At 44.2% G+C, this 26298-nt stretch overlaps 1 protein-coding gene and 1 long non-coding RNA gene across 2 annotated transcripts; one reads left to right on the top strand and one right to left on the bottom strand.

Moving 5' to 3' along the window:
- Positions 1 to 4418: 4418 nt before the first annotated feature.
- Positions 4419 to 8571, bottom strand: LOC139794260 (uncharacterized). The gene is made up of 2 exons (XR_011725054.1): positions 7675 to 8571; positions 4419 to 6192 (listed from the first exon to the last, which is right to left on the bottom strand). It is a non-coding gene; the product is annotated as an uncharacterized lncRNA (long non-coding RNA).
- A 1176-nt stretch (positions 8572 to 9747) lies between these two features.
- SLC30A1 (solute carrier family 30 member 1) lies at positions 9748 to 18448 on the top strand. The gene is made up of 2 exons (XM_071739578.1): positions 9748 to 10636; positions 14045 to 18448. The coding sequence occupies exons 1-2, from the start codon at positions 10006 to 10008 to the stop codon at positions 14953 to 14955; spliced, it is 1542 nt and encodes a 513-aa protein (XP_071595679.1). The 5' UTR covers positions 9748 to 10005; the 3' UTR covers positions 14956 to 18448.
- Positions 18449 to 26298: the final 7850 nt, after the last annotated feature.

Here is a 26298-nt window from a genome sequence, read left to right as displayed (position 1 = left end):
GTCACCTCAGTAAAGAGTGGACTCAGTAGTGTTCCATGTCCTGGTAGGAAACACTGGGCCATGTGCCACCACCAGAGTGTTCCAGGTGCTCCAGCTGCTGGATCAGAGTCAATGCCAGGAAACCATTGCATATGGCCATAGTGAATGACAATGACAGAGATCAAGCAGCTCCTCCTTTCCCTCCTGCAACACTTCCCAGCCTACACACTGCCTGCATGCCACCATACCCAGCATTTCAGGAGCACACCCAACACCTTGTTTCCCCACACAGGGTGTCCTGGAGGGCAATCTACTGGTATGGGTCCCTCCCATGGAGGACCACGTCAGCCAAGCCTCCACAACTCCTCGTGGAAATGAAAACACATGAAAATGAGAACACCAGAACACTATTCTCTGCCTCTATGTGCAGGCTCAATCGAGTCTCCAGGAATCCAAAATATCACGTGGGAAACATTTTTACCGTTTAGGATTAGAAACAAAGGTCTTGGCTATCACTGTTAACAAACACAGAAGCTCCAAAGATGAGCTTGGCAAAGATCTAATTAATTGATTTTTATTTTTATAGTGCTTATAGTAATAATAATCAGCACATTGATATAAAATCCATGTACCAGTTGCCATCGTTTTAACAGGAGGGACTAAAGGAGGGCTTTTGGACTCTGAGAGGGGCGGAACACAAAGGTAGGGATCTATTCCCTCCCATTTCCTGCCCATACTCTATAGGATCGGGAAGGCCAGGCAGCTCTTCCTCTTTTTCTTTCCACTTGGTGCTGGTTGAGCTGCTGTTCCCCTGTGCTTCTTTACCACCAGCTCGCAAATCTATCGGGTTGTGTGTGTGTATATATATATATGTATATAATTCGTATATATTTGTATTCTTTGTTATTTTATCCTTTATGTTATTGTCTTTCCCCTGTGTTTGTAAATCTGTGTCCAATAGTTTTCAGTTTCCAGCCTAAAGTAACTGGTCTTTATTCCCCTTTTATCTTCTCTTTTTTGGGGGGTGGGGGGTGTGTATATAGAGTAATTCTGTCCTTAGGTTTGTGATCTGCCCAAACTGCCCAGGCGTGACACCAGTGCACTAACAACACTGGTGTGCTGTGATGTTGCTCATCAGACAAGCACATATTTTACTTATTTTTGTATTCCCTTTTTTTACAGGGAGAATAGCTTCCTATAGGGAAATTTCCAAGAAGCAGTTAGGCTCTAATTAGCAAAGGCACAAAGTATGATTATTTTATGTGGCTAATAAAAAATGGACTAAGCATATTCCTAGAACTCTACTTGGCACTTTGAATGATCCTAAGGTTACACACAGTCTAACTGCAGCTTTTTGCATAAGAGCTTGACAGGAAAAAGACCTTTATCCCCACTGTTAAGTAACCAGAAAATATACATTGTTAGTCAATAAGGGAGATGGAGCAGGTATTTCACAAACAGATTACTTGGAAACTTGATGGACAAGTCCTGCCTGGGACAGCACATGGTAAATGCTGTATTTAATAATTGCCTTGTCATAGCAGTGGCAGAAACATGTTCCCTTCACTGGCTCTGCAGCTACTCTGGCAAATGATTTAATCCACAGGAAAAATCTGGCCACATACAAAGCAGGGCAATGAAAATAAAGCTTTTAAGAAGCAATGTTCACAGTTACTGTTTCACTATGCAAATAGCCATTCATGATAAACTGCATAGAATTAAATGAAGGTGTTTTGAAAACTCTGGCCTGAAGTGAGGCTCCTCTATACATACTGGCCTACATAAATGACCTCCTTTCCAAAAGCAGCCACCACTCCTGTTTGCTTCTGAGGGAACTGTTGGCTCCCCAGGACTGATTAAATCAAAACACTTCCTCTATGCCTGTGAATTTTAGCTTGGAGACACAGCTTTGAACATCACGTTTCTAGCATTCTGGTATAAGCACTAGTATCAGCAGGACGGGCTGCTGGATTCTAACATTATTCAGTTTGTGGTGTTAAAGAACTCAGCTTATGATTTGATGTGCAAATAAAAAAACCCTTTATCTTGCAATGGGCAGAACTGGCACATGGGAGCAGGAGTCAGCCTGAGGAGTTAGCCCTTGACCTAATCTCTAAGCCATTCACACCAGGCTTTCTTTACAGTCAGCGACAGAAATGAGCACTCTAAGGGTGGGATTAATGTAATCAAGTACATACTACTGTAGGAAGAGATCAATAACATTTCAGGCTCCACTGACAAAGCTGATTAGATCTCTGCTGACTCTAAAGGGAGAACTCATGATCTGAAGATGTTTGTGTGTCAGCTACCAATTCCCAGGCATGAATCCTTCCCTTATTGTCCAGTTGAGACAGTGGTTTCATGATCAGCATCAGCAGCTATGGGCTCTTACTAGTATCTGGTCACACACATTTCCCTGCCCTCATCACATGGTCCTATGTGTCAGCTCTAGCAGTCCTGCAGCCCTGGGTTAATAACATTAACTTGCTGAACTGGCTGAAAACTGAAGATGCTGAAGAAAAAGAATTCAGTTTTGTTTGCACTGGCAGGCAGAGCTGATGCCCCTCCTGGCATCATATGCCCTAATTGCTAGAGCTGAGACCTAGTTGGGAGCAGGAACATCATTTCTGAAGGGAAATGTGACTGTGCCTCTTGGCACCAGTTTTCAGTTGGACCAGCTTATATTGATAACAAAATGGCCTCTGTGGAAGGCAGTTTTGAAAATTAATATATATTGTTACAGAACATAAAGTCAACATGTTTATGCCTACAGTCTTGGGATAGAATTTGACAAACAACAAATACAACTTATCCTTGAAAAGAGGTGATGAGACACAGCAGAGACCTTCATGTCTCTGTCCTCATATGAAGGCCATGTTTGGTTCCTGGGGAAAGAAGCAGTGTCCAGCAGCTCTCACAGTCAGGATTGCAGCATCTTCCAAATCACAGCATCAGCTCTGGGGAGACACAATGTTAAATGATCAGGACTGAAAAAAATCTTGCCTCTAATCTGGGCAAAGGTGATTTGGGGACAAAGCAGGTCCCAAAATAGTTATCTGGAGAAAATGTTTATGGCAGTTACAAACTTGGTTTGTACATCATATGACACCATATGGTAGAATGGCATCTTTACATATCATCAGCTTAGGAAGGGCAGCCTTTGTCATAACCTTGGTTAACAGCTGATGAACAGCTATCAACAGCATCTACAGACTAAATGGGATTTAGCAAAAACACTTGAAGCAGCAAAATAAACATTTGCTTTTTTTTTTCCCCACAGATACATCCACTTGTGTAATAAAGGGAAATACACCCGTCTGAAGATGACACAATTAATCTCTACTATATAAATGGTAAAATGACAAGCATGCTAGAGATCAGCCACTGGAAGGCCTTTACATAAAAATGACTTGGTGTTACCGAGACAGGTGGATGCAGACCTTGCCTGCTGCGTGTTGTGGCAGCAAGAGCTGCAGAGCTGTGTGGGCTGATGAGCTGGCTGGAAGCACCAGCTGTACCTGGGGATGAGCCCGAGGCTGCCCTCCAGATCAGACCTGTTGGTGCTGGGTCAGGTGGGAGCCTGTGAACGTGTGCTGCACGGAGGCCCCCATGCCTGAGCACGCTCTGCTAGTCCTGTGCCACCAGGCTGTTTGCCTGTCCTACAGCACAGAAGCAACGGGATGTGCCATATTCCGTGCTCATGGCTGTTCAGGAACCACCCTGTCAGCTGTAAGTCCCCAGTGTGATGGCTTTCCATCCAGTTTGCCTGGGGATCTTCCTCTTCGTGGCCAATACTGTTCTTGTACCAGGTTCTCACATTGCCTCATTCAGTCCTCAGGACTGAAAACAGATCTTTGCAGTGTGCCCTCAGTGTCACCGAGCTCCCAGGAGACACAGAGGTGTACCTGCATGGCCTCTTCTCAGGGCAGAATGTGTCACCACAGGACATTTCTTTATTGGCAGCATTGCACAGAGGTGTTCTTTAGCCTCACACGACTGAAAGCTGCACTTGCTGAGCTAGTTTTGAACTGACTTTTCAAATGCCAGAATATGCATGCTTATAATTTCCCTACAGCATTAGCTGTTCTTGTAGGGACTTCTAGGGACTTATCTCAAAGGATCTGAGCAACTTTCTGCAGCAAAAGACCTTTATAAATCCTACACCAATGAAATCCAGTATCCTACATTGACAGTGGAACTCCCACCCCCAAACAACCAGCTTTGATGCCAGAAAATCTTGTATGTTCTCTCACAGGGTCTGATGCTGTAGGCAGGTGGTTGGAGGAGGCACCACAGTGATCAGCACACAGAACCCTCAGTGTCCATCCTCAGCAAATCCCTGGTGATTCATTGATACTCATTGCCACAAGGCCAAAATGATTGGCTTAGGTTAGAGCTACAAGTCTCATGTTCTTTCTAAAGATAATAAAAGACACAGCTAAACAGTATGATTTATTGAAAATGCCCCATGGATAGTTTATTTCACTAATAATTAAAGATGTTAATGAGCAATCAGCTGCGAAGACATTTTTAACATTCCATGAATTCCATATTTATCGAATTTTACCATCTCAGTTGAATCATTGTTACTGTCTTTCCAAGAGAGCCACACTGTGTGCAAAAGTGAAAAATAACATATTTTTTCTGACTTTTTTTTTCCTTTAACGATTAATATGGTGGTGATTTTTCTAGTAGGATCCACTTGAGCATTGGCTGAATAAGGTATTAGCTTTAACTAACACCTTATTAGCATTAACTTCACAGCAAAATAAGGCAACAATTTTGCCTGCCTACTCGTGAATTTTAAGAAAATGCTGGCTGTACCAGAAGCAGACAAAGTGGTAACCAAAGCAGCCAGGAAATGCTCTTAAATCCACTAGAAAAAACCCAAGCATGTTCATTAAAAACATTTATAGATTGGCTGTGCAGCTAATTGTGCCAGAAGTTATGAAGCAGCTGCAGGCTGCCAAATGCCATTGGATCAAGTAAACAGACTGATATTAAGAAAGCAAAATAACTAACTTAGAAAGCAAAGATCAAATATGGACATAAGAAAGGCAAACTTATGAAACCATTGTTTCTTTAACAGGCAGAAAAGATTTTGGAAGGGAAAGAAGTGGGGTTTGCAAGGTTCAGAAGTATAGCCTCAACTTGTCTGGAGTTCTGCCACTGGCTTCCAGAGGGTCCAGATTTCACTGGGAGAGTAACCAGGTAGAAGAAATCTCTCTAATATATAGAGAGTGAGACAGTCTTCTTTTTCTATCTGAATGCCAATTACAGCTATAGTCTTTCTGCAGAAGTCACAAGCAAAAGCGTGTAAGCACATGCATAATTCACCTCTGCTCAAAGAAGGCCTTTTAATTAACTGCAAACACATGTTTAAGTCCTTTCCTTGATAAAGCTGCTTTCCTGAATCAGGATGTAACAGTGAATTTGGCATGCAGCTATGTGAATAGTAACACTCACTTTTCATTTGTATTGTTTTTCATTAGAAGGAACAAACTTGTTTATGTAGGTAACTGGACAGTGACTGCTTCTGCTCGCTTTGGTGTTGCTGACTGGATCTAATTTGAAGAAACCTTGTAGGGACAGCTAACAGAGAGAGACATTGCCCGCAAGAAACACAGCCTAAAATGAACACTGACAGCCTTGAAGTGGAACAGACAGATGGAGTCATGTTTGCCAGAGTCCCACAAGCCTTTATTAGGAGCAGAGAGGTCTGATGACTGCACAGAAAGGGAACAAGTTAGGTGTTAAAAGGAGGCAGTATGCCCTGTAATATGTGACCTTGTTAGTGGTTTGTAGACAGGGTTTCACCTTTTCCAAGTGGAAAGACACAGAGTGGTGAAGCACCCTCCATGGCTGAGCTCTCACCATTTGTAAGCTTGTGCAGAAATTCAAAGCAAAAAGCAGTGACTTTATTTGCTCAGCAAGCACGCTGAGTAATAGTGAATCTCCCAGGCAAAGTCTCACTCTTCCCACAGTGCTCAGCTGATTTAGGAGAGCTCAGCAGCTCCCAGCACAAAACATTTTATTTCAGAACAGGTGACAAGCAGCAGCTTTCTGTTTAGCCTTCCTCTAGCCCATCACCCTGCTTCTGGGGGGTGGTATGAAGCTGCATACAGAAGACTCAGTTACTCCTCCCCTTGGACCACAGAGCATGGCGAGCAAACAGATTTGGAGACAGGCCCCTCCATGTGTGCAGATCGGAAGCTGAGCCAAGAAAGAATTGGGTGAGTCATGAACAATGCCTGGAAGCCTAAAAAAACCCAATCAAAACAACAAAAGCCCCAGAGTTCTCCCTGAAGACGTAGTATTCTCAAAAGAATAGGCAGGAACAAAATGTTCTGCTGTAACAAACCACTTATGCCTTCATTAGGTACCTTTATCAGTCTCTTTCCCTTTAACCTTAAAATTTATAATGTTGCCAGATGCACAGCCCTAACTTTAGGAACTAACCCTGTTCTTCTTGGATGCTGATGTTTGATAATACAATAGAAAAGCCTGGGAACAGCAGTGTATAGCACACTGGTTTATGAGATTCTGGGGAAGAGATAGACACATGAACTCTTGTGTGGTTCAGCTGCTGGTCTATGCTTGACATGTCCTGCAGTGGGACTGGGCTGCCACAGGGGATTATTCATCCAAGTCCCTGTATTTGAAGCCAACGAAGACAATGGTGGCTGCTGGGTCCTGTCAGTGGGACAAAACTATACTCCTATTCATCAGGGAGCAGTGGAAGACTTGAGGATCATTATTACTTCCTGCCTGGGAAGAAAGTGTGCCCTCTCACTCTCCCAAAGTAAATCGCCCATGTCTTGTGACTTTTGGTTCCAAGAGGAATTCAGTATTCAGCCTGGGATAGCAGGTAGAGAAGCTGTCCTAGACATGGGCAGGATCACAAACAAGAGACCAAATAGTATGGTACCCTAGAGAAGCATAGCAGGTCTTGTGGTAAGGAACTGTCAGAAGCATCACAAATTGACCTAGACATTGCTTACATACCAAGAAAGAAGATAAAAAAAGCCATAACTCCCTTCCCGTAAGTCAGTCAAAGCTCTTGACACGGTTTATATTCAGTGTTGATTAAGTCCTATTCCTGAGGGTACTGATATTTATATCCTGTTTATTCCATGCAGGAGGGGACCAAGTACTTTTGATCCAGAAAACTATCACGGCATCAAGGGGCAACCAACTAACACCTGGTTGCCCCTAACACTTGTATTCAGTAATTCCTGAAGTGGAATGACAAACAAGGGAGTACAAACTCCTTGTCCTCCCTTCCTTCCTAGCTAAATTCCATTGGATTAACTACAATCCCTGTAAAATTACAACCTGCCACACCTGCAGGAATTAAAAAACGGTTTGAGCTGTACCAGTTTCTTTGACCCATATATACTAAATTTGCGTAATTTTTCCTTATTAACTAATGGCCTTGCGTGGGGGTGAGAAGGAGACAGGGGCATGTTCCATTTCAGTGTGTAATTGCTGCTCAGCTTCCTGGTTATTTACATCTTATTAAACGATGTATATAGAACGATGGATATAAACTTATTAAACGATGGCATATAGAAAGCCCAAACAGAAGAGAAGAATGTTAGAGCAATCTAATTACTGACTCTGTTACTGTACTCTTGATGATGGTCATTAAAGCGTTCCACATGGGTTTCCACCATGAAACAGAACGTAGCAGACCTTGTTTTTGACACGTGCAGAAACACAGAGGAACCAGGCTCCAGGATCACAGTCAGCAAAGCAGTGGCCCTGGTGCCCAAGCTGGGTCTGCGATGGGAAGAGGACAACACAGCAGCACAAGTGAAGAGGAGGGGGTGCCATGCACAGAACAGAGCAACGTGGTCGACAGATGTGGACTCGCTGGGACTCTGCTGAGCTTAGGCAAAGCCTGTCCTGAAGCACTGCTCCTGGTTACACTTGTTGGTAACTTTTCTTGTGAAAACCTTGACCTTCTGTCAACTTATTAATGAAATGATCCAACTGTCCAACTCCATCTGTCAGGAACCTCTGTATGGACCCTGAATCATCATCTCTTTGGAACTTCCAAGTATAGCAACAGACTTTTCCATTCTTGTTCTTTCTTTTCAAGGCACCAGTTTTCTTACTGCATCCTTACATTAACACACATTGCTACACCTCTACAGCTGTGAATAGCTATAGCCATTTGTTTGTCCTCCATTGCCTGCTCATGAAGATTCTTGGACTCCTCTCTCTCTTGGTGCCATGTTTGTTGGCTCCCTGGTACACAGCAAGCAAATCAAGAGGTCAACTCTGCTTTTTAAAATTAATGGTTTTGGGTTTTGGTTTTTTGTTCTTTTTTGTTATTATGTTGGTGGTTTTTTCCTGTTTGTCTGAAAATATTTGCTTTCCCTTTCCTTTATAGCTACAACTTTAATGCAACAAATACTATCTGGGGACGAGGTTTTTTAGGGTATTTATGTTTTTGCCCATATTACAGCTTTTCAAAGCTTCCTCAAGCAAAATTAGTTTATTCTCCCCAAATTTGCAACTGCTCATCAGTTACCACTGCCTCACCACTCATCCTATTGCACTCAGTGACACAACATGAAAAAATTAAATAAAAAATTAAATAAAATCCCCCAGCAAAACAGCCAAGCTTCCGACAAAACTAGGAGTTAGGGAGGGCGTAAGGTGTAACTATTGGGATGTCCTACAGGGTGTGTGGCAGACAGAAAACGGGCCCCCTGATTTGGCAGATGGGGATGGGTGCCGACCTGGCGCAGCTTGCGGGCCGGTGGCCGGTTCCGACACCCTCTCCGAGGAGGCAGAAGCAGAGGGACCGCTTCTGGCGCCTCGGGAACCGCGACTCCGTTCCACGTGTATAACCCAACAGGAACAAAACACCCTCGGCGGGAAGCCGGGGCTTCGGCACCGACAGGGGACCGGGCGGGACCTGGGGAAGGCATCGGGGACAGGCTGCCGGGGGTCAAGGGGTGGACGACCGCGGCCCCTGCCCGGCACCCGGGTTTCGCAGTATCGGCGCAACATCCATCCCCCCGCAGACACACAGACCCCTGCCCCCACGACGACCCTCGCCGGCGCCAGCCACCTCCCGGGGCTCGGCTCCGCCCCGCCGCGCCGGCCGGAGGAGGGGGGGGCTGGGCGGGCCGCACCCACCCCTGGCCTCGGGGGCAGGGTCACCCGCTGCCACCCCGGCCCCGACCCCTCCCCACCCTCACCCTCCTCAGGAGGCGGCCGGCGCTGCCCTAACGGCCCCCGCCGTGTGACGCCACAAAGGCCCCCGCTCGGCAGCGTGACGTCACACCCCCTGCCCTCCTCGACCCTGCGGCCCCGTCTGAACGTGCCCTGCACCCGGCCCGGCCCGCAGGGGGAGCCCCGCCCCGAGCGCGCGGCGGTGGGGGCCGTGTGAAGCGAGCGCACCTTTTGCACGAGTCCCGCTCGCCGCGGGGCGGGACCCGGCGGGACAGCGGGAGCGGGGGGGGTGGGGGAGGCGGAGGGGCTCGGCCAATCGGAAGCGCCGCTCCCGGGACGTCACGCCCTGCCCCGCCCCCCTCCTCCGGCCCGACCCGGTAGGGCGGGGCGGCGGCGGCCAACGGGCAGTACCAGGAGGGGCGGGGCCGCCTGTCGCGAGGGAGCGCTGGCCAATGGCGAGCGAGGTGCGGGGCGGGGGCGGGCGGCCCCGGTGGAGCGGAGGGGGGGGCGGTGTCCAATGGGGCGCGGGCGGGGGGGCGTGTCCGTGCCGGCTCGGGTTCCGTGTGGAAAGAGTGAGGGGGCTCGGGTGCAAAGTTTGCTCGCCCGGTGATAGCGGAGGGAGCGGTGGTGTCCGGGCCGGCGGCACCGGGGAAGGGGCCGCGCTCGTCCTCCTCGGGGGCTCCGCCGCGCCCGCGGGCCGCTCGCCGCGCCGACTACCGGCCGCACGCCTCGCACCTCACGCCGAGCCGGGCCGGCAGCCGCCGCTGCCGCCGCTGCTGCTGCCGCCGCCTCTGCCTCTGCTGCTGCTGCTGCTGCTGCCGCCGCCGCCCCGGCGCGATGTGCGGGGGGATGGCGGCGAAGGGGACGGGCGGGCCGCGGTGGTGTCAGAACCGGCGGGCGCGGCTGCTGTGCATGCTGGCGCTCACCTTCCTCTTCTTCGTGGTGGAGGTGGTGGTGAGCCGGGTCACGTCGTCGCTGGCCATGCTCTCCGACTCCTTCCACATGCTCTCCGATGTCATGGCCCTGGTCGTGGCTTTGGTGGCCGTGCGCTTCGCCCAGCGCACCCGCGCCACCAAGAAGAACACCTTCGGGTGGGTGCGGGCCGAGGTGATGGGCGCCCTCGTCAACGCCGTCTTCCTTACCGCCCTCTGCTTCACCATCCTGCTGGAGGCCATTGAGCGCTTCACGGAGCCACACGAGATCCAGCAGCCGCTGGTGGTCATCGGCGTGGGGGTGGCGGGGCTCATCATCAACCTGCTGGGGCTCTGCCTCTTCAACCACCACGGAGTCGGGGGGCACGGGCATTCTCACGGCCACGGGCACTCGCACAGCGGCAGGCATCACTCCCGCAGCGGCCCCAAGCCCGAGCAGGCCCCCGGGGATGGGGAAGCCGCGCTGCACCGGGAGGAGACCAGCACCTTGGTGGAGAACTGTAGCAGCTCCAACGGAGTCAGCCAAGAGAAGCTGGGTAAGTCCTTCGATGCCTCTGTCCCATCCTCGCATAGAGGTGTCGGTAAAGCAGGAGAGAAGTCATTTCCCTGAGGAAGGTGGTGGGCATCCTGCTCCACCTGGTGCAGGCTTAACGGAGACCACCCATCCTTCCTCCTGGGGAAGAGGCAGGAGACTTTGAGCGCAGACCCTTGCACCTCTGTCTCACAGCTTTCCTTCAAGTGCTAGAAGCAGCGCCCCAAGTTGTGCGGAAGAGTCTGAGGGTAAAACAGTTTGCCTTAGAAAAAGTTGGTGCCGGTAGAGAAGGCACATGACAAGTGGTTTTTAGCCTAGCGACACAAGCTGTCACAAGACGTTGCCCTAATGCCTTCTGAAGCCGCTGCACATCAAATAGAGCCCAGCGCAACACCTTGGGCCTGAGAGCCTCGTCTCTCCTTTGGGTTGGTTATCTGAGAAGATAACCTCAACCTGAACATAATATACTGAGGTATATTCCATTGCAGTAACGTACTTCTTCATGGCATCCGTATTAATAGGAAGAAAGCTTAGAAGTTACCAGTCAGAGCTGTGCAAGTCGTGCAGTAGGCACTGCATGTGGAGCTCACCGGTGGCAGCGTATACGCGTGGTTTCTTAGAATTAGCTTTCTAAAGCCAGCACCTTCCCACTCGCCTGCACACAGAGATAAATTTAAAATCTCACCCCTTCCCAGCTGTGATCAAACTGACTCTTTTGTGGGAAGGAATTTCTTGGGTTATTTTTTTAATGGATCCAGAAGCCTGCATAGTTTGTTTTGAAGTTAGGTCGTTGAAGTCAAACTGCGTGCTAGCAGAGAGAGATACCTAATTGCCCTTTCTCTGCTTATCATATGGCATCCCTGTTGCCAGGAAGAAGGGGTTTCAATCTACAGATCCCATGTATCTCCTTTCTCTTCAGGGTGACAACAGACAACTGTTTCGGCTGAAATTGAGCTTTGATTGAGGAGAGTGAACTTTGGTTCAGTTCCATTTTTTTCTGAAGTAGTAGACTCCAGTTCAGGATGGAGAAACTTTGCAGTTTCTCTCTAGTGTTATGAGTCCATTTTGGTTTTGAAAAGACAGGTTTTGCAAGAAGATACAAAAGTTCCTGTAAAGATAGCACACCGTTATCTTGACCATATAATAACAGTAAAGGTATCCTAATAATTAGTTCTAAAAGATGTAAAACTCCCGTAACTGTTGAGCTGATAGAGACTGTGGCTTGTGAATTTTTCTTTGATGGTGAAATGTGGTGAAAAGTTGTGCTTTTAGCCAAGTTTTGGACTTGTTCTAAACTAAGAGATTAATTTACAGCATGGATTAAATGCCTGTTATTTTGAGCTACGCTGTCTGGAATTTCTCATGGATGTCCTGGCAATAACAAATAATTTGTTGGCAATAACAAATAATTTGTTGTGGGTATTTAGGTGGTAATAGGGCATAATTTTGGTCACAGTTAAACTTTGAAATAAGTTTGTATTTCCTTCTGTGCCCTGCCATGGTTATGTAATGGATGGAGGTATTCATAGTTTACCCATGTAAATGTTACAGGTAAAGGTGCTTAAGTTGTAGCTGTAAGATGTGTAGGTGAAGGACCAGGGAAATGACTGAGAATGCTACTTTGCTTTCCCTGGGAACTGCACAAAGGGGTAGACCCTGATTTCCCAAAGTGGAAGTGGAAAGCTAGAGATAGCCTTAGGGGGCTAGTCCTGCACAGTTATCTTTGTGCATATACTCCACATAAAGTAATCAGTTTATAGTTAGATTTAAAGGAGCATATATCAAATGTAAACATTCTAATGTTTTGCCACTAAAAAAAAAATTCCTAAAAATCTATCTTTCTGGAACTGTGTTTCCTGTTACTCACCTTTATACATAGGTCTACTGACTTTCCAAATCCTCTTTTCAGCGAGTACTTGGTGTGCCCCAGTGACAGAAAAGTTCCTCTTTCCTTGCTCTCCTCGTGGACCTTGAGGTCTGAACTCTGTAACCTGAGATATTTTCTTTTAATTTATTTATTTTTCTGTGAAGTTACAGGTCCCAAACTCTGTAGCTCCTAGAAGCTGTGTGGAAAATGTAGCTGGAGCTTTAGGACATAACTATGTGCATGAGTTTGTGAGCCTGGGGCATGGAACTGACTCGCTTTGCTGCCTTTGTAGGAGTTCACCCTCCTTCAGAGAGGAAAGAACTTGTAGACACTTTATGATTACAGAATCATAGTCATGAGAGCAGATTGGGTCATACTAACCTGTTAATGTTTACAGAGCTGTGAACTGAATAACCACTGAAGTAGCAGCTCCATCTTCCAGTTTATCAGGCCAGTGGACAGTACTTGCTACATTTCTTTAACATTGAGGAAACACTTTTGGAGGAAAGTAGGAGATCAAACGTGAAAAACGCTTTTAATTTTGAACAATGGAAGATGTTTCTCTTTCAGAAAACATTCTTCTCTGTAGTTATGTGTACATTTATTCCTATATAGCTATTTAGGTGGGATGGAGCAGTAATATTGCAGGCGGGTTTGGCAGAGGAGGGCACTAAAATGTCCGCTTATGCATTGCATGTGGCTTTGGGCATCAAGAAATGTATGTCATTCAACAGCTGTATGTCACTTAATGCTGTTTTTATGTATTCTGAAATATAAATAAGTAGTTAATAGCCTCTGAGAGCTTTGGTGGTAACCTAGACTGTCCTGTAGTGAATACTGCTGATAATTCTGCAGACCTAAAAACTCAGCTCGTTGTATCTCACAGCTGTTCTGACTTCATATGCCATCTCAGAAAAATTTTGCTTTCCTTGAATTTAGAAGTCTTTTGGAAATTAACTTCTAAACTTGAGAAAAAGTTACTATAAAGCAATAGCCAGACAGTTTTTAATCTTCTGGACTCAAAAATTTAAAAAAAAAATAAAAAATTAATATAAAATAGCAATGCAGTCCTATGAGATTATATTATGAGATTTTAGCAATGTGCTTGGCCTCATGGCTTTTCAGAAGAGAGAACAAATGTAAGTTATGTAGCTATTTAACCAGCTTTTTTATAGGTGCTTTGAAATTCTGTGTCTTAAGAAATTAACAGTGAGTAGTCAAATGGTTAAACAACTGGAAAATGTGAAAAGTTTTTCAGTAGAATAAGTTAAAATGCTATTATCTTCACACTTGACCATTCTACACCTTTAAGCTTTATGTAGAAACAGTTGCCTTCTAGACTACTTAACTCACTTATTTGGACAACTGAGTATTTCTCAGCCAGACAAAATGTTGCTATGGGTAGAGTTGTTATATGAGTTGAGTTGCCTGCTTTTCAGTTTTGTATTTAACATGGGGAGCTTGGTGTTTGGTTATTATTCTGTGTGGCATTATTTTAATGTGTATTATAGCATATGCCTAATCATGTTACTGTTTTCTTGTCAGGCGATATGAAAGACGACATGACTGACCTACAAGTGAATGGGAATGCTGGTCATTATCCTCTGGATGTAGAGGAGGTTGAAGAAGACTCTAGTGCACAGCTTAACATGCGTGGAGTTTTTCTGCATGTTTTTGGAGATGCCTTAGGTTCAGTCATTGTTGTAGTGAATGCCTTGCTCTTTTATGGTTTGTGGAATCCATGCCCCAGAGATGGGCCGTGCTTTAATCCATGTGTCAGTAATCACTGCACGGAAAATGCTACTTTATCCCAAACACTTAGCAGAGCAAACAAGTCTGAGCAAGGGAGCATTGCGGTGGCTGGTCCATGCTGGTTGCTATACTTAGATCCCGTCCTTTGTTTGATCATGGTCTGTATACTCCTTTACACAACTTACCCGTTACTTAGGGAGTCAGCCCTTATACTGCTACAGACTGTTCCCAAGGATATAGATGTTCATTCTTTGAACTCGAAATTACGCACCCTTGAAGGGGTTGAAGCAGTCCACGAGCTGCACATCTGGCAGCTGGCAGGCAGTAGGATCATTGGCACTGCTCACATAAAGTGTCCTGACCCTTCCACATACATGATGGTGGCAAAGCGCATAAAAGAAATCTTTCATGACGAAGGGATTCATGCAACTACCATTCAGCCTGAGTTTGCCAGAGTTGGCTCTGAATCAGGGAGAGGGAAATGTGAGTTTCCTTGCAGAACTCAGTGTGCTTTGAAGCAGTGTTGTGGAACGGGAGAAGATAGTATTGCAAAGAAGACAGAAAAATCTTCGTCTCTTAGTATTTCTTGTTCAGAAGTCGTCATTGAATTTTCAAAAACTAGGAGGACTAAGTCAGAGAGCATCCCTTCAGTTAAGCTGGAGGCAAACATCGACCAAAACGAGCAGTTTGAATCATCTTTGTAATTCCCTGAATGGTGCTGCCTGAGTTTGGTGACTTTGACAACAGCTGTACTGCAAGAGGAAGAGACAGACGTTGGAGATGCAATTTTGCCAAGTAGTGTAATTGCTGAAGTCCTTGTTCTTGTCATATTGCTAAATCTAGAATGCTTGTTCTAAAGAACACGATGTCACTGTTATGATACAATGTGGTTTTGTTGACTTTGTTCTGAGACAGACAGAAAGTGCACCAATGCTGTAACAACTTCAGAAAACCAGTTTCAACATTTCAGCAGAGACACTTTTTGCTGTGCTTCACATTAAAAATTTTTTTCCTCTAAAAAGGTATTTGAGGGATAAGCATGTAGGAACTCAATTTGTGTTACAGAATTCTTGGACCTACTCCTTCCTTTGATATTTGATTTGTAGATATTTTAATATATTGTTTATTTAGAAGTCCTAAGGAAACCAAAGTTCATAGAACGTTTTTAAAGATACAGCTACTTAAAACTGGAAACCACTTGGCAATTTCACTTATTTTTCTTAAACGTATATAAGAACGAATGTGAATACATTTCTTTTGAATTTCTCCTGTAACGTATTCTAAAGAGACCACCACATGATTGTTAGGAACTGTCCCCCCTTTTTCTGGTAGAGAGGTAATTCAAATCAACTGCTTGTGAAAATACCAGATGTGAAAGGGTTTTGGTTTTTTTTTCTCTTACAAGAATGGAAGTTCAAGCTACTGTATACTGCTCTGTGATGAAGATGTGAGACTGATAAAGTAATGCATACTTTCATTTTTTATGGATTTTCTGGTGTTTTTCCTTATTTTCAAGTTGTGTCTGGTCACAAAAGTCTTTGAAGTTTAAAGAATCCTTGACTTACAGTGCTATGAATGAAGAGCTGGAGCTTCACTTTTAACTCTGCTCGGTTTACCAAGGTAAAAGAATTAGATATGTCAAGAAGTGTTCTCCCAGGGAAAGTCTGCCAGCACTGACAGTGTAACTCATGCTTTTAAGCATAGACTGTAGCCTCTGCAACAAGCAATTCAGTGGTGTGTTTTGCTTGTAGTTGAGTGTGTCAGTAAGCACTTGCTGTGACTGCAGTCCTGGTCCTCACCGTGTCCTCAGGAGCCTCCCACTGACTTTTGAGGAAGTGTAGCAAGGAATAGGATTTCATTCACTGTATTTCACCCTTAGAGTTATTTATATATCACGTGATTTCACTTACTAAATACCTGAGTCTGTTGTTCAAAATATTAACTTAGTTAATTGACAACTGGCTCTAAAGAAGCTGTTACAGTATGCTGCCAACTTACACCCCAACAAAGGAGAAACTGGTCTATGGATTAAATTTGGCAGAAACCAGTTAAGAGTTGAAGATAAAACATATAAGAAGGCTAAGCTAACCCCCTGACCCTTTCAATCCACCATCAAGTTACATATGGGAAATAATGACTTGTGATTTAATTGACTACTTCTGTGCTCAAAACTGGAAAACGGCTCAGATCTTCCATGGTTTGCTCTATGACTCTGGACATGATAAACATTCTGCCTCGGTTTCCCTGTCTTAAAATGGGGATCATACCTACCTCACAGGGGTGTTGTGAGGCTTAACTCATGTGTGAAGAGCTCTCTGATCTGTTACTGGAAGGCACTGGAAGGAATGTAAGATACTGAATTACATGGTATTTACTCCTTTTACAAATGTATTGCAATACCTAGGCACAACATAGGGAACTGAGGATAGTTTTGGCCTTATGAAATTCTTTGATGCTGTGGTTTTCAGGTTTTTAACAGTATTTAAATGTAAATTTTTTTAAAAAAAGAATGTTTTGTTAGTGAAGGCAATATAGCTTTGCCTTAAGATACAGAACACCTCCCTAGTTTGCATTTCTAATACATCTTGTATGATAATTGCTCCTAAGTAGTTCAGAACAGTCTGCTGCTTGTCAGACCTGGATTGGCCCAGGTCATATCAGTGGTCTTGCCCAACTTCTCAGGAGAGCACTGCAGTCAACTCTTGATTATCCATGAGTGGATTCCTTGTGTTGTGTGTTACCTGTGCAGCCCACAGGGCCAGACCAGCACTGTCCCACGTGCCCCTGACTTGGACAAATGCTTCATGCCAAAGCATTGGAAAAATAGAGGAGCTGAGTCCAGTGTCACAGGAGCCTGCTGTCACAGGGTTTGTTAGCTTGGGTGCAGTGCAGCACCCTGCAGTTATTTTGCCTCTCAGCAGCTCAGATGCATCCACAGTGTGTGGATGGGTCAGTTCATCTTTCTGCTGCCGTGGGGATGTTGGTGCTGCACAGCCATCAGCATCACTCACAGTTTTTCTGTGTTTATGCTTGTATAGTCTCATAAACTAACTTAAATATGTTAATATAGTATTTATATGTTTTTGTTCTGTTTGAATTACCTTAACTCTTCTGTTACCTGTATATGATCTAGAGTTGACTGTTAAATGAGATCTTGTATGAGACTACATTTGCAGAATATGCTACCACTGCTAGTATATAACAAAGTATTAACCAAGTAAATTTTGAAATGAACAAAGTACTATTTTTTTGGAAATGTGTATCCTTGCTTTTTATGGTAAACTTTCACTAATTATTTTGCTCACTAGTTTAAAATTGGTCTCAGTCATTAGTATGAATTGAGTTGCTGCTGTGTATTACTAATGCGCTATAGAACTACTGCTCTTTAGTTTTATTAGAAAAAAAAAACCCAAACAAACCATAGTAGCACTGAGAAGCCTGACTTACTTCTCTCCTGTTGCTCTTCTAAAAAGAAAGCAACCATTAAGTCTTGACAGCTGCCATCATTGGTTAAGAGTTTCAGTAAGTGCACCTGAATGGATGGAGTTGTAGTCACTAATTCCATTGTAACTATTTAATCTTTTTTTGTGAACCAGAAGTCATATTTTTCTATTTCTGTGTCCATTGCAGGCAATGGCTAGCTTAGAAGACAAAAAAAAAAGCTCTCCCCCACCTTATTTTTATTATCAGGACAGGATGCAGATGTGACGATGATGATGATGATGATGGGGGCAAAGGGGGAGTTGCACGGCCTCTCTGTCATGTGCCATGTTACGTGTGCCCCACCAGCTGATGGTAACGGGGCCCTCGAGTCTCTTTAGCCCTCGATGGTAAATTCCTTGAAATATATAATAGAGTCAGGTTAAGGTGGTGGCTGTATAGCAGCAGGAACACCATTTTTGTGTTTGTTCTGGCTGTATGAGACCTGACTGTAGCCTGCTAGCTTGTGATAAGAGCTTGATTTTTTTTTTTAACCTGGTTGGTCTGTGGTTACACAGGCTTGGTTGGTTCTGAAGATCACAGTTCAAGAATACTGGGAGCATTCAAAAACACTGCACAGTCTCTTTTATTTTATTATTTTTTTTTCCCCACAAAGCATGAAACCAGTGAATCTCATGAACACTGCAGTGATGGAGAGCTAATTGTATTGTGTATCACATTCCTGAATTTTTAAAATAAAAAAATATGGAACATTGATTTTAAGGAAAAGTAAGTTTGTATTTCAGTGTCTAGATTACTTATTCTTCTGATCAAAGATGTCAGAGATGTACTAAGCATCACTGGGAGAAATGTTTTACTCTAGTACATGTCTTATCCAGAAACGTGAAATTTTAAAATAACTTCTTAGACTGTATCTGCAACTTAGGGTGCAGTGCAGAACCAATTCATACACTCAGTGGGTCAGCCACAGTACTGTGAGGGTCTCCCTTTCAGCAGCGTCAATGGGTTCTGTGGAACCCTGTATAATTTTAGCTTGATTACTTTCAACATGCACTCCTAAGCTTTTGGTAATACCTGTTTCTGCTGCATCATGGTGTTTGCTATGGACATACACATACTTATGTAAAAGACAAAACCAGCCCCAACTTGTGACTCCCCAAAAGTCATGGCAAGGGCCCAGTTCTGTGAATTTCTGTATTCAGAATAGTTTCATTAGGCTGTCGAGTAGTTACTTGCATGCAAAGAATCGCTTGTGGGAGTGAGTCCAAAGCTTCTGCCAGTACAGCCTGACTTTTGAAGAACAACGTAAAGCACCTAGATTTGATGGGTGGGTGCATTAAAATCAGGAGTACTTTGGTGTTTCTAAATTTGCTGCAGAAAAGCTTTAAGTTTGTTACAACCTTAATTCCAGGGTTTACTCCTTCTCCTCATTCTCCAAGAAGAAAGAAAAAAGCCCACTGAGTATCCTAAGACCTGTTAATGAGTTTAGCTAAACTGGCATGGCTCTTTGCTCCTGAAATTGGGCCATCTGAGTTTATTAAACACCGCCTAGGGGACTTTGGGGATGAGGGATAAAGATTCTTGCCATTCTCATTCCCCTGCCCCCTGCTTTGACTGCACTTTCTAATCTCTTCAGCTATGGAGAGGCGGGGGAGGGGGGAAGCAGAGGGGGTGAATTTTGAAGCTGGATGTTCTGAGTTCCACGTGGAGGGAATGGGAAATACTGCTAACTATATTTAATAGTATATAAATATGCACTGACTATTTTAGTTTCATAGCATAGCATCAGTTACACCCTTTTTAGATATGCATTTAAGTTGTTCAGCCCCGGAGTAACTTTGGCGTTTTCTTTCTCTGCTGGACAAAAGAGGTGGATGTGCCGTTTGCCAGAGCTAAAGTCAGGCTTGACAATTTTCCAGATCAAATGTAGCTTTGCTGATAACAGGAGGTCTGATTATTCCTTATGACCTTTGCTTTGTGTGGTTAGTTGCCTCTGAGGTACAGTACCATGTTTTAGCAGGTTTACCTTTTTTTTTCTTGAATTCACCCTGTTATCTAAGAAGTTGAAGAGCCAAACCACATTACTGAAAAATACCTTTTATCTATGTCTCCCAAAAGCACGTGAGATTAACTTGGCTTCTTTCTTTTTGTGTCCTGAATCCTGTTTCTGAGCAATGTTAAAATACAATTGGCATAGCTAGTGTTCATTGATGATACTTCTTTCTTTTTTTTACAATAAATGTACTGGTGTGGGGGGGGGGGGGTTGTGGGTTTTTTTTGTTTGGTTGTTTGGTTTCTGTTTTAGTTTGTTTGGGTTTTGTTTGGTTTTGGTTTTGGTTTTGGGTTTTTTTGGTTTTTTTAAATTGAGTACTACAGTCCTGAGAAAATAAAAGGACCTCTTGAATCTCAAAACATTTAAGTTGGGATTTCTTTCTCAGGTCAGTTCCTAGGAAGAAATTTGACTAGTAGAAACATGCTTTCACTATCTCCCAGAACCTCAGAAACAAGTACAAAGAGCACAAGCAGAAGGAGAGGTTAATAAATGGGTTGTAAAGGGATGGCCTACAACTGTCTGGATTCCAGGTGCAAGTAAAAGTATAGTTGCTCAGTTCTAGTATTACGTGAAGAGATAATCATGCAAAATGCATTTGATTTTTTCCCCCCTAAGAAAAGCAGCCTTTGAAAAGAATAAAAAAGAAAATGTCCCTGTCTTCTTAATTGACCATGGTTAAATATCTAACATGTGGGTCAGTAATGTAGGCTTCCCAATAGGTATTTCTACTGCTTTATTTGATGTCAAAATCTCTGGAAGATGGCTGCTTCAGAGCAGTGGGTGCTTTCAGCTCCCTTCATTTCAATTCAGAAACACCACAGTTCAAAAAGTTTGTTGGGAGAAATGTACTTACTGCAGAAAAAGAGACAGCTGCCAGGAATAATACTGGGGGGGGCAGGATTGTTATTAAATATCTGCCCTGAGCTGTTCATGAGCTTACCCTGATGTGTTCATTTTGGAGCCTTTCACTGCTGCAGCTTCAGCAGCTGCTTTTTCCTGCTTCAGGAGGGAAAAGCGGTTCCATATTATGAGTTATATATGAAGGAAGGGGTCTGGTGGTACTGTAAGCGCTGCACATGAGCTTGAATTTTGCCATTTTTCAGCTTTGGACTTCTATTTTGTCGTGAAAAGATGTGATTTAACCGTAATTTGAACATCCTTTATGAGAAATGCCTGCGGGGGTATTTTAATTAATAAGATGGGAAAGGAAGCTTCAGGCCTATAGCTTACTTTTGCTTTCAAATGTACCTTTACCTGTGCCATTTTTCTACACGGTAATCTCCTACCCGGGATGGTTGCCTGACCACCTCAAGGACCAGATCCAACTTCCAGAACCACTCCTTCCTTCTAGCTGATGCCACAGGGGAAGAGCAGGATGGGAGTGAAGCTGTGTCTGACTCCAGGCAGATGAGCACTTTCAGCTGGAACCTTCACCCTTGCCTGATCTCTGCTAGAATCCCAAATCTGTCACAGAACCCTTGCCACAGAGACTTTGCTTAGCGTTCATGAATGTGGAATTTTGTGGTGGTTATTTTGGCCGGTTGGCTGGGGGTTTCTTTTGTGCTTTCTGTTTGTTTTCCCTGTGACAATCTATGCAAACTTTAAAGCAGTGCTCAGGCCAAACTGTAACCCCCCTCCTGCCACCCAAGCTCCATTCCCAGTCGCAGTGTTGGTAGGCAGCCCAGCCTTTCCCTGACACCAGCCACTGCAGCTAAGAATAGCCGTGGCGATGCTGTGGAACAGGATGTGCAACCTGCTGTGTTTCCTGCATTTGTGCTCCTGTGCCTGGCCTGGGCTGGAGCCTGTCCTCCTCCAGCTTCCCTGCCAGCATTGCTGGACTCGCAGAGTGAAGTTCTTAGATGTGAATTTGCCACATCAGGTTTGCTGGGGCTTGGCCTCCGCTCGTTTGGGTTGCACTCTGCAGTAGCGGCAAAACCTCAGCTCAGGGAGGTCTTGCTGCCTGTCAGTCTGTCTTGCTGCAGCCTGCAGCTGCTGAGAGCAAGTGGTTGCTGCAGAGAGTGGTAGATGAGGGCTGCAGACCTGGATGCAGCTTTGCTGGTTGGTTTGAAGGTACCATGGCATCCTTCTGGCAGCAGGTGTGTGCAGGGAGCTCTGAGGCTCAGCAGGGAACTGGGTCATTGGTGCTTACCTGCTGGCGGTGCTCATACCCTAGTTCAAGAGAGAAAAACACTCCCACAGATAAATTCTGCACGTACTGCTACAGGCTCAAGATTTCTGCACTAGGCAATATTAGCTAGAGACACAGCTCATCATTCTTGTCAGGGGGTGGTCTCAAACCCTCCCCCAGCCAGTTACAGACAAGCTCATTTTCCCTTGAGAAAGAGAAAGGGATTATGAACTAACAAAATTTGGGTAAAAAAATTCACTTGTATTTTTGTGACCTGTGTGGGAACAGATGGGATTGATGTGTGCTTCAGCTGAGTGTAAGGAAGGGTTGCATTGAAATACCAGGTAAAAGCTAGGCTAAAGCAGTTCATCTTCTAAATATTCATAGTGGCAGAAGTCTTAGATTTTTGTGTCAGGCTGCTTTGAGGGATTTTCTCTTCATACATTGCTGTTCAAAAAAAAGGCAGAATTGTGTTTAATTATCATGTGATTTACTAGCCAGCCCTGGTAGCTGAAAACCTCTCTTTATATAGTAAGATGCACAGTAGAGACACTGGTGGGTTAGTTGCCAATCTATTGCTAAAAAGGAGGTGTTTGGTACATATGCTTCAGCTTGGAAGAGGAATGACACTTGGCACCATAATGTCCCAGTTTTTTTTTTTTTTTTGAAGGAAGAGGGAAACTACAGAACAAACCACTGAGTCATGCTGTGTGGGCAGAACTCCTGTGTCAGAACCGTGCTGATGTCACGGCTGGCAGTGTGACATCATTAGCCATATGTAAAAAGCTCAGAGCATCACCCAAGCCATTTATGTTACCAAAAACCTCAGTAACATTTGCTGAAAGCTTGCACGTTTGGTTTTTTTTCCTTAAAATATACAGAGAAGTTCAGCAACACATCTTAAACATCTCACTACTGATTTACGTGATGAGCTGGAAGCCTTTAGACCAGGGTGTGTAACTCACCTGTGTTGCAACAGTGTGTGCTGCTCTGGCAAAAAAAAAAGAAAAGTGCCATTGAACCCAGAGTTTGAATGCCATTGCCCCTGTGTGCCCTTTCTAAAAGTATCTATGAAAACTAGGTAATGTCAAAATAATGTTTCTCTACTGAAAGCTGTGTGGATTCTAAAGTTTACAGCTTCTGCAGTAGCCTTCTGTCAACAAGAAGTTGGCTGGTTGCTTGCAGTGCTCCCCATCACAGGTGCACCGTGAGACCACCACCTGTCTGGTCCCTGCCTGGACAGTTGGCTGCCAGTGCAGGTTTGGGAGTGTCACAACAACTAATAGGATGTGAAGAAAAGAAGGGGACAAGCATTAGAGTTTTGAAGTGTTTTTTAAGAATGGAAAATTTGATCTGAAAGAATTTTGCCCAAACTGCTTTCAGCTCTGGTATTATCAGGAGTGCAGATTGCTTCTCCTGTGGTGGTCACCCTGGTTTGCAGAGAACAACAGAAATTACACCATCGATAGAGGAAGATGAGCAGTGGGTTGTAAATGGGGGTCACTTTTGGACCAATAATATTTTTTTTCCCCCTGCAGCTGTTTTAGTGATGGTAATGATGCTCTTTGTCCTCCTCTATAGTTCTGCAGTGCATAACAGCTTATTACTGTGATACCTACACGTGGTGTCTGTGGCAATCAAAGTTAGTGAAAGACAAGGAAAAAAAAAAACAGATCACAGCTGAAACTGAGACCTTAATCTTTCCGAGACTGAGAAGGCAGCCAGCACACCTGTTATGTCAGGAAAGGACAGTGCATAGTACCAAGCTTCAACCACTTCTATAACAGCAGTGTAGAAAACCAGGGAACAATAGTTTTACTTCACATCTGAGCGTATGAGAAGTAGCCTGTCTTAAGAGACTGGAGCTTTGCTAAAGTATGGATCTTTGACTGGATCTTTGCATGGATGGAGGCTTTGTTGCTGGAAGTGGTTAAAATCATGACAGGGCAGCATTTCTTCAAATAACTTAAGGTAAAGTCAAATGCAGAGAGTTCTTACGCAATATGGAGTTTCCCTTTTGAAAGAGCAGTTTGGAGAGAAAAAGTTATTGGTCTGCGCTAGGACAAAAGTTGCTTAAACAAGATAAACCAGGGTGGCATCTTGCCATCTTTCCCTTCCCTTTTATCTCAAAACCTTAACCTTAACTTTAAACTACAAATCTGAGGTGAATGCAGTGCAGTGGATCGGCAGCTACTACTAAATTGTAATAGATCTTACTTATTTCAATGATGAAGGTTCAAAAGCTTCTCTAGGTAACAGATATATTTCTATGCTCTTAAAGTTCAAATGCAAGTATTTTTAATGTTACCAAGAATGTTTTCAAATATATAATTAGTTCTTCTGATAAAGTAATCAACATAATCAACAAGAAAATGATTTACTAATCCTCTGTCCTTGTTTCTAATCCAAGTAGGTTACAGAACATAGAAATAAACTCAATTTTCAAAAACCTATCTGATTTTTGTGGGCATGGTACTTTTTAAACATCAACTAGAAAGAAAGGAGGTTTCAGTCATTAAATTTGACCTAACTACAGAATCTTGGTAGCAGTTCACTTACCACTGAGAAGTACTTTAGCACTGTGCAGAGCTGTGAGTGGCTGTTGAACATGCTGTGGCCACAGCAATAAAATAGGGTGGAAAAAAATCTTTCCTCGAGCTTCACAAAGAAGAAACTACTTCAGTGATATGTAAGAAAAAGTATTTGTTCCTAAGTTGCAATTTTTGCTTTAAATATACACAGTGCCCTGCAAAACTCACCCTTCAGGATACTGGAATTGCGATGATGACTTTATTTGAGAAATACCAGCTCAAGTCCTGTCCTATGCAATGGTTCATCCAGGCAATGAGAGTTTGGTGGGGGAAAATGGAGAGCATGGTAGATGCATGTCACTCATATTTAGGGGAAGAAAAGCTTAAGATTTGCTGGAATTTCACTGAAGCGCGTTTTGCTAGGTCAAAGCTGGTTTATTAAGTGATTTATTATTGGATAGGGTGTTAATGGTTGTTACAGCACCCCTTAGAGCACGTTTTCCATCTCCCAGCATCTTGTGGTAAGCAGATTATGAATGTAAGAGCCTGCCCTGGCACAGTGTTGGGAACTCAGAGAGGGGTGAAAAGCATGGTCTGTTCACAGCCCACATGGGGCTCTGACCTATGTCGTGCTTTTAAGTGTTTAAATGAGATGAGAAGGTGTGGTTGCTTACTTTGTAGTAGCAGTGGTTCTCTGAGAGGTTTCATTTGTCTCCACGTGGACTTCACTTTCTCCCAAAAGATAAAATTTCAGTATAAGGATCACTTAGGAAATAGGGATAGGTGGTGGCTTGTAGAAATCTCATGGGCATCTGACAGGACCACAGCTGTGCTAGGGAAAGAAGGTATCCTCCCTTTGGGTACAGCCCAGCCAAGGGATGGGAAACCAGCAGGTCCTCCTGGGACTAAATCCCTGCTCTGCTACACCATCACCCTGGTTTTGGGGCTACTACATCACTGGCCTGAGCTTAGATGTGTGTGTGCCACTCAAGGCATGCTCTGGGTAATCCCTGTTGCAAAACTCCTGTGTAATGGCAAATTCACAGTCCTGGGCCTCAGCACTTAAAACTCCCTCTGTGTAGAAAAAGCTTCCAAACCAAGGCTGTGTATGATGTAGGTGTAAAGGGACCGATGGACTGGCAGAGGTGGCACCACCAGTGGTCTGGTAACTCTAATACTGGGCTACCAGCCCAAGTTGTTTCTGGGATTAATGCCACTGCTGAGTTTAGATGTAGCAAGTGAGTCTCAAAACTCAACTTATGCAGAAATGACTGCTTAAACCTGTTGAATGCTTCTTCCCTTGCACAGGTGACTTTTCTAGGTTGTCTGCTTTTTCCACAGTAACGTCCAAGCACTGTTTGGGCAGGGCTCATCCCCTCCCAGCACAGCACTGAGCACCCAGGTAGGCACCCTCCAGGCAGGGCTGCTGGATACTTCCTAACCTGGTAATGGGGAAAAACACCCACCACAGGATAGTTTGCAGGGCTTCACCAAGTGTGTAATAGATACTAAACTCTCTGGGACTTTGGAATCTCCTGGACTCTGACTTTTCATGCAATGCTATATAGTGTCTAGGAAAAAGGTTAAAACTAGGGTTACTCTAAAATAAGTCTGTACCATAACATGGAGCCAGAAAGACAGACAGAATTTGTACTGCTTCCTTCTTTAACAGGAGTCTAGCTGAGACAGTGAATGAGAATGTATAAACGTTTTCTGCTTAGTTTTTTCCTTTTATACTTTGCATGACTTCTTGGTAGAAGGCTGGAAACAGATTTCTGTTAACTTTTGGTTATTAAAAAACCCAAAGACCAGTCTTGGAAAGAAAATGGGGTCTGAAAACACAGCAGGGTAATGAGAAACTTAATAAATATCCTGTTGTTGTAACATCTGTCAT

The sequence above is a fragment of the Heliangelus exortis genome, chromosome 3 (assembly GCF_036169615.1).
Source record: "Heliangelus exortis chromosome 3, bHelExo1.hap1, whole genome shotgun sequence".
Lineage (NCBI taxonomy): Eukaryota > Metazoa > Chordata > Aves > Apodiformes > Trochilidae > Heliangelus > Heliangelus exortis.
This window is presented reverse-complemented; position numbering and strand designations above follow the sequence as displayed.

Excerpts from the sequence above, each read along its gene's own strand:
- SLC30A1 (XM_071739578.1), top strand. The coding sequence starts at position 10,006 with ATGTGCGGGGGGATGGCGGCGAAGGGGACGGGCGGGCCGCGGTGGTGT. Across the intron at positions 10,637-14,044 it reads AGTCAGCCAAGAGAAGCTGG|GCGATATGAAAGACGACATG; the intron begins GTAAGTCCTTCG and ends TTTTCTTGTCAG.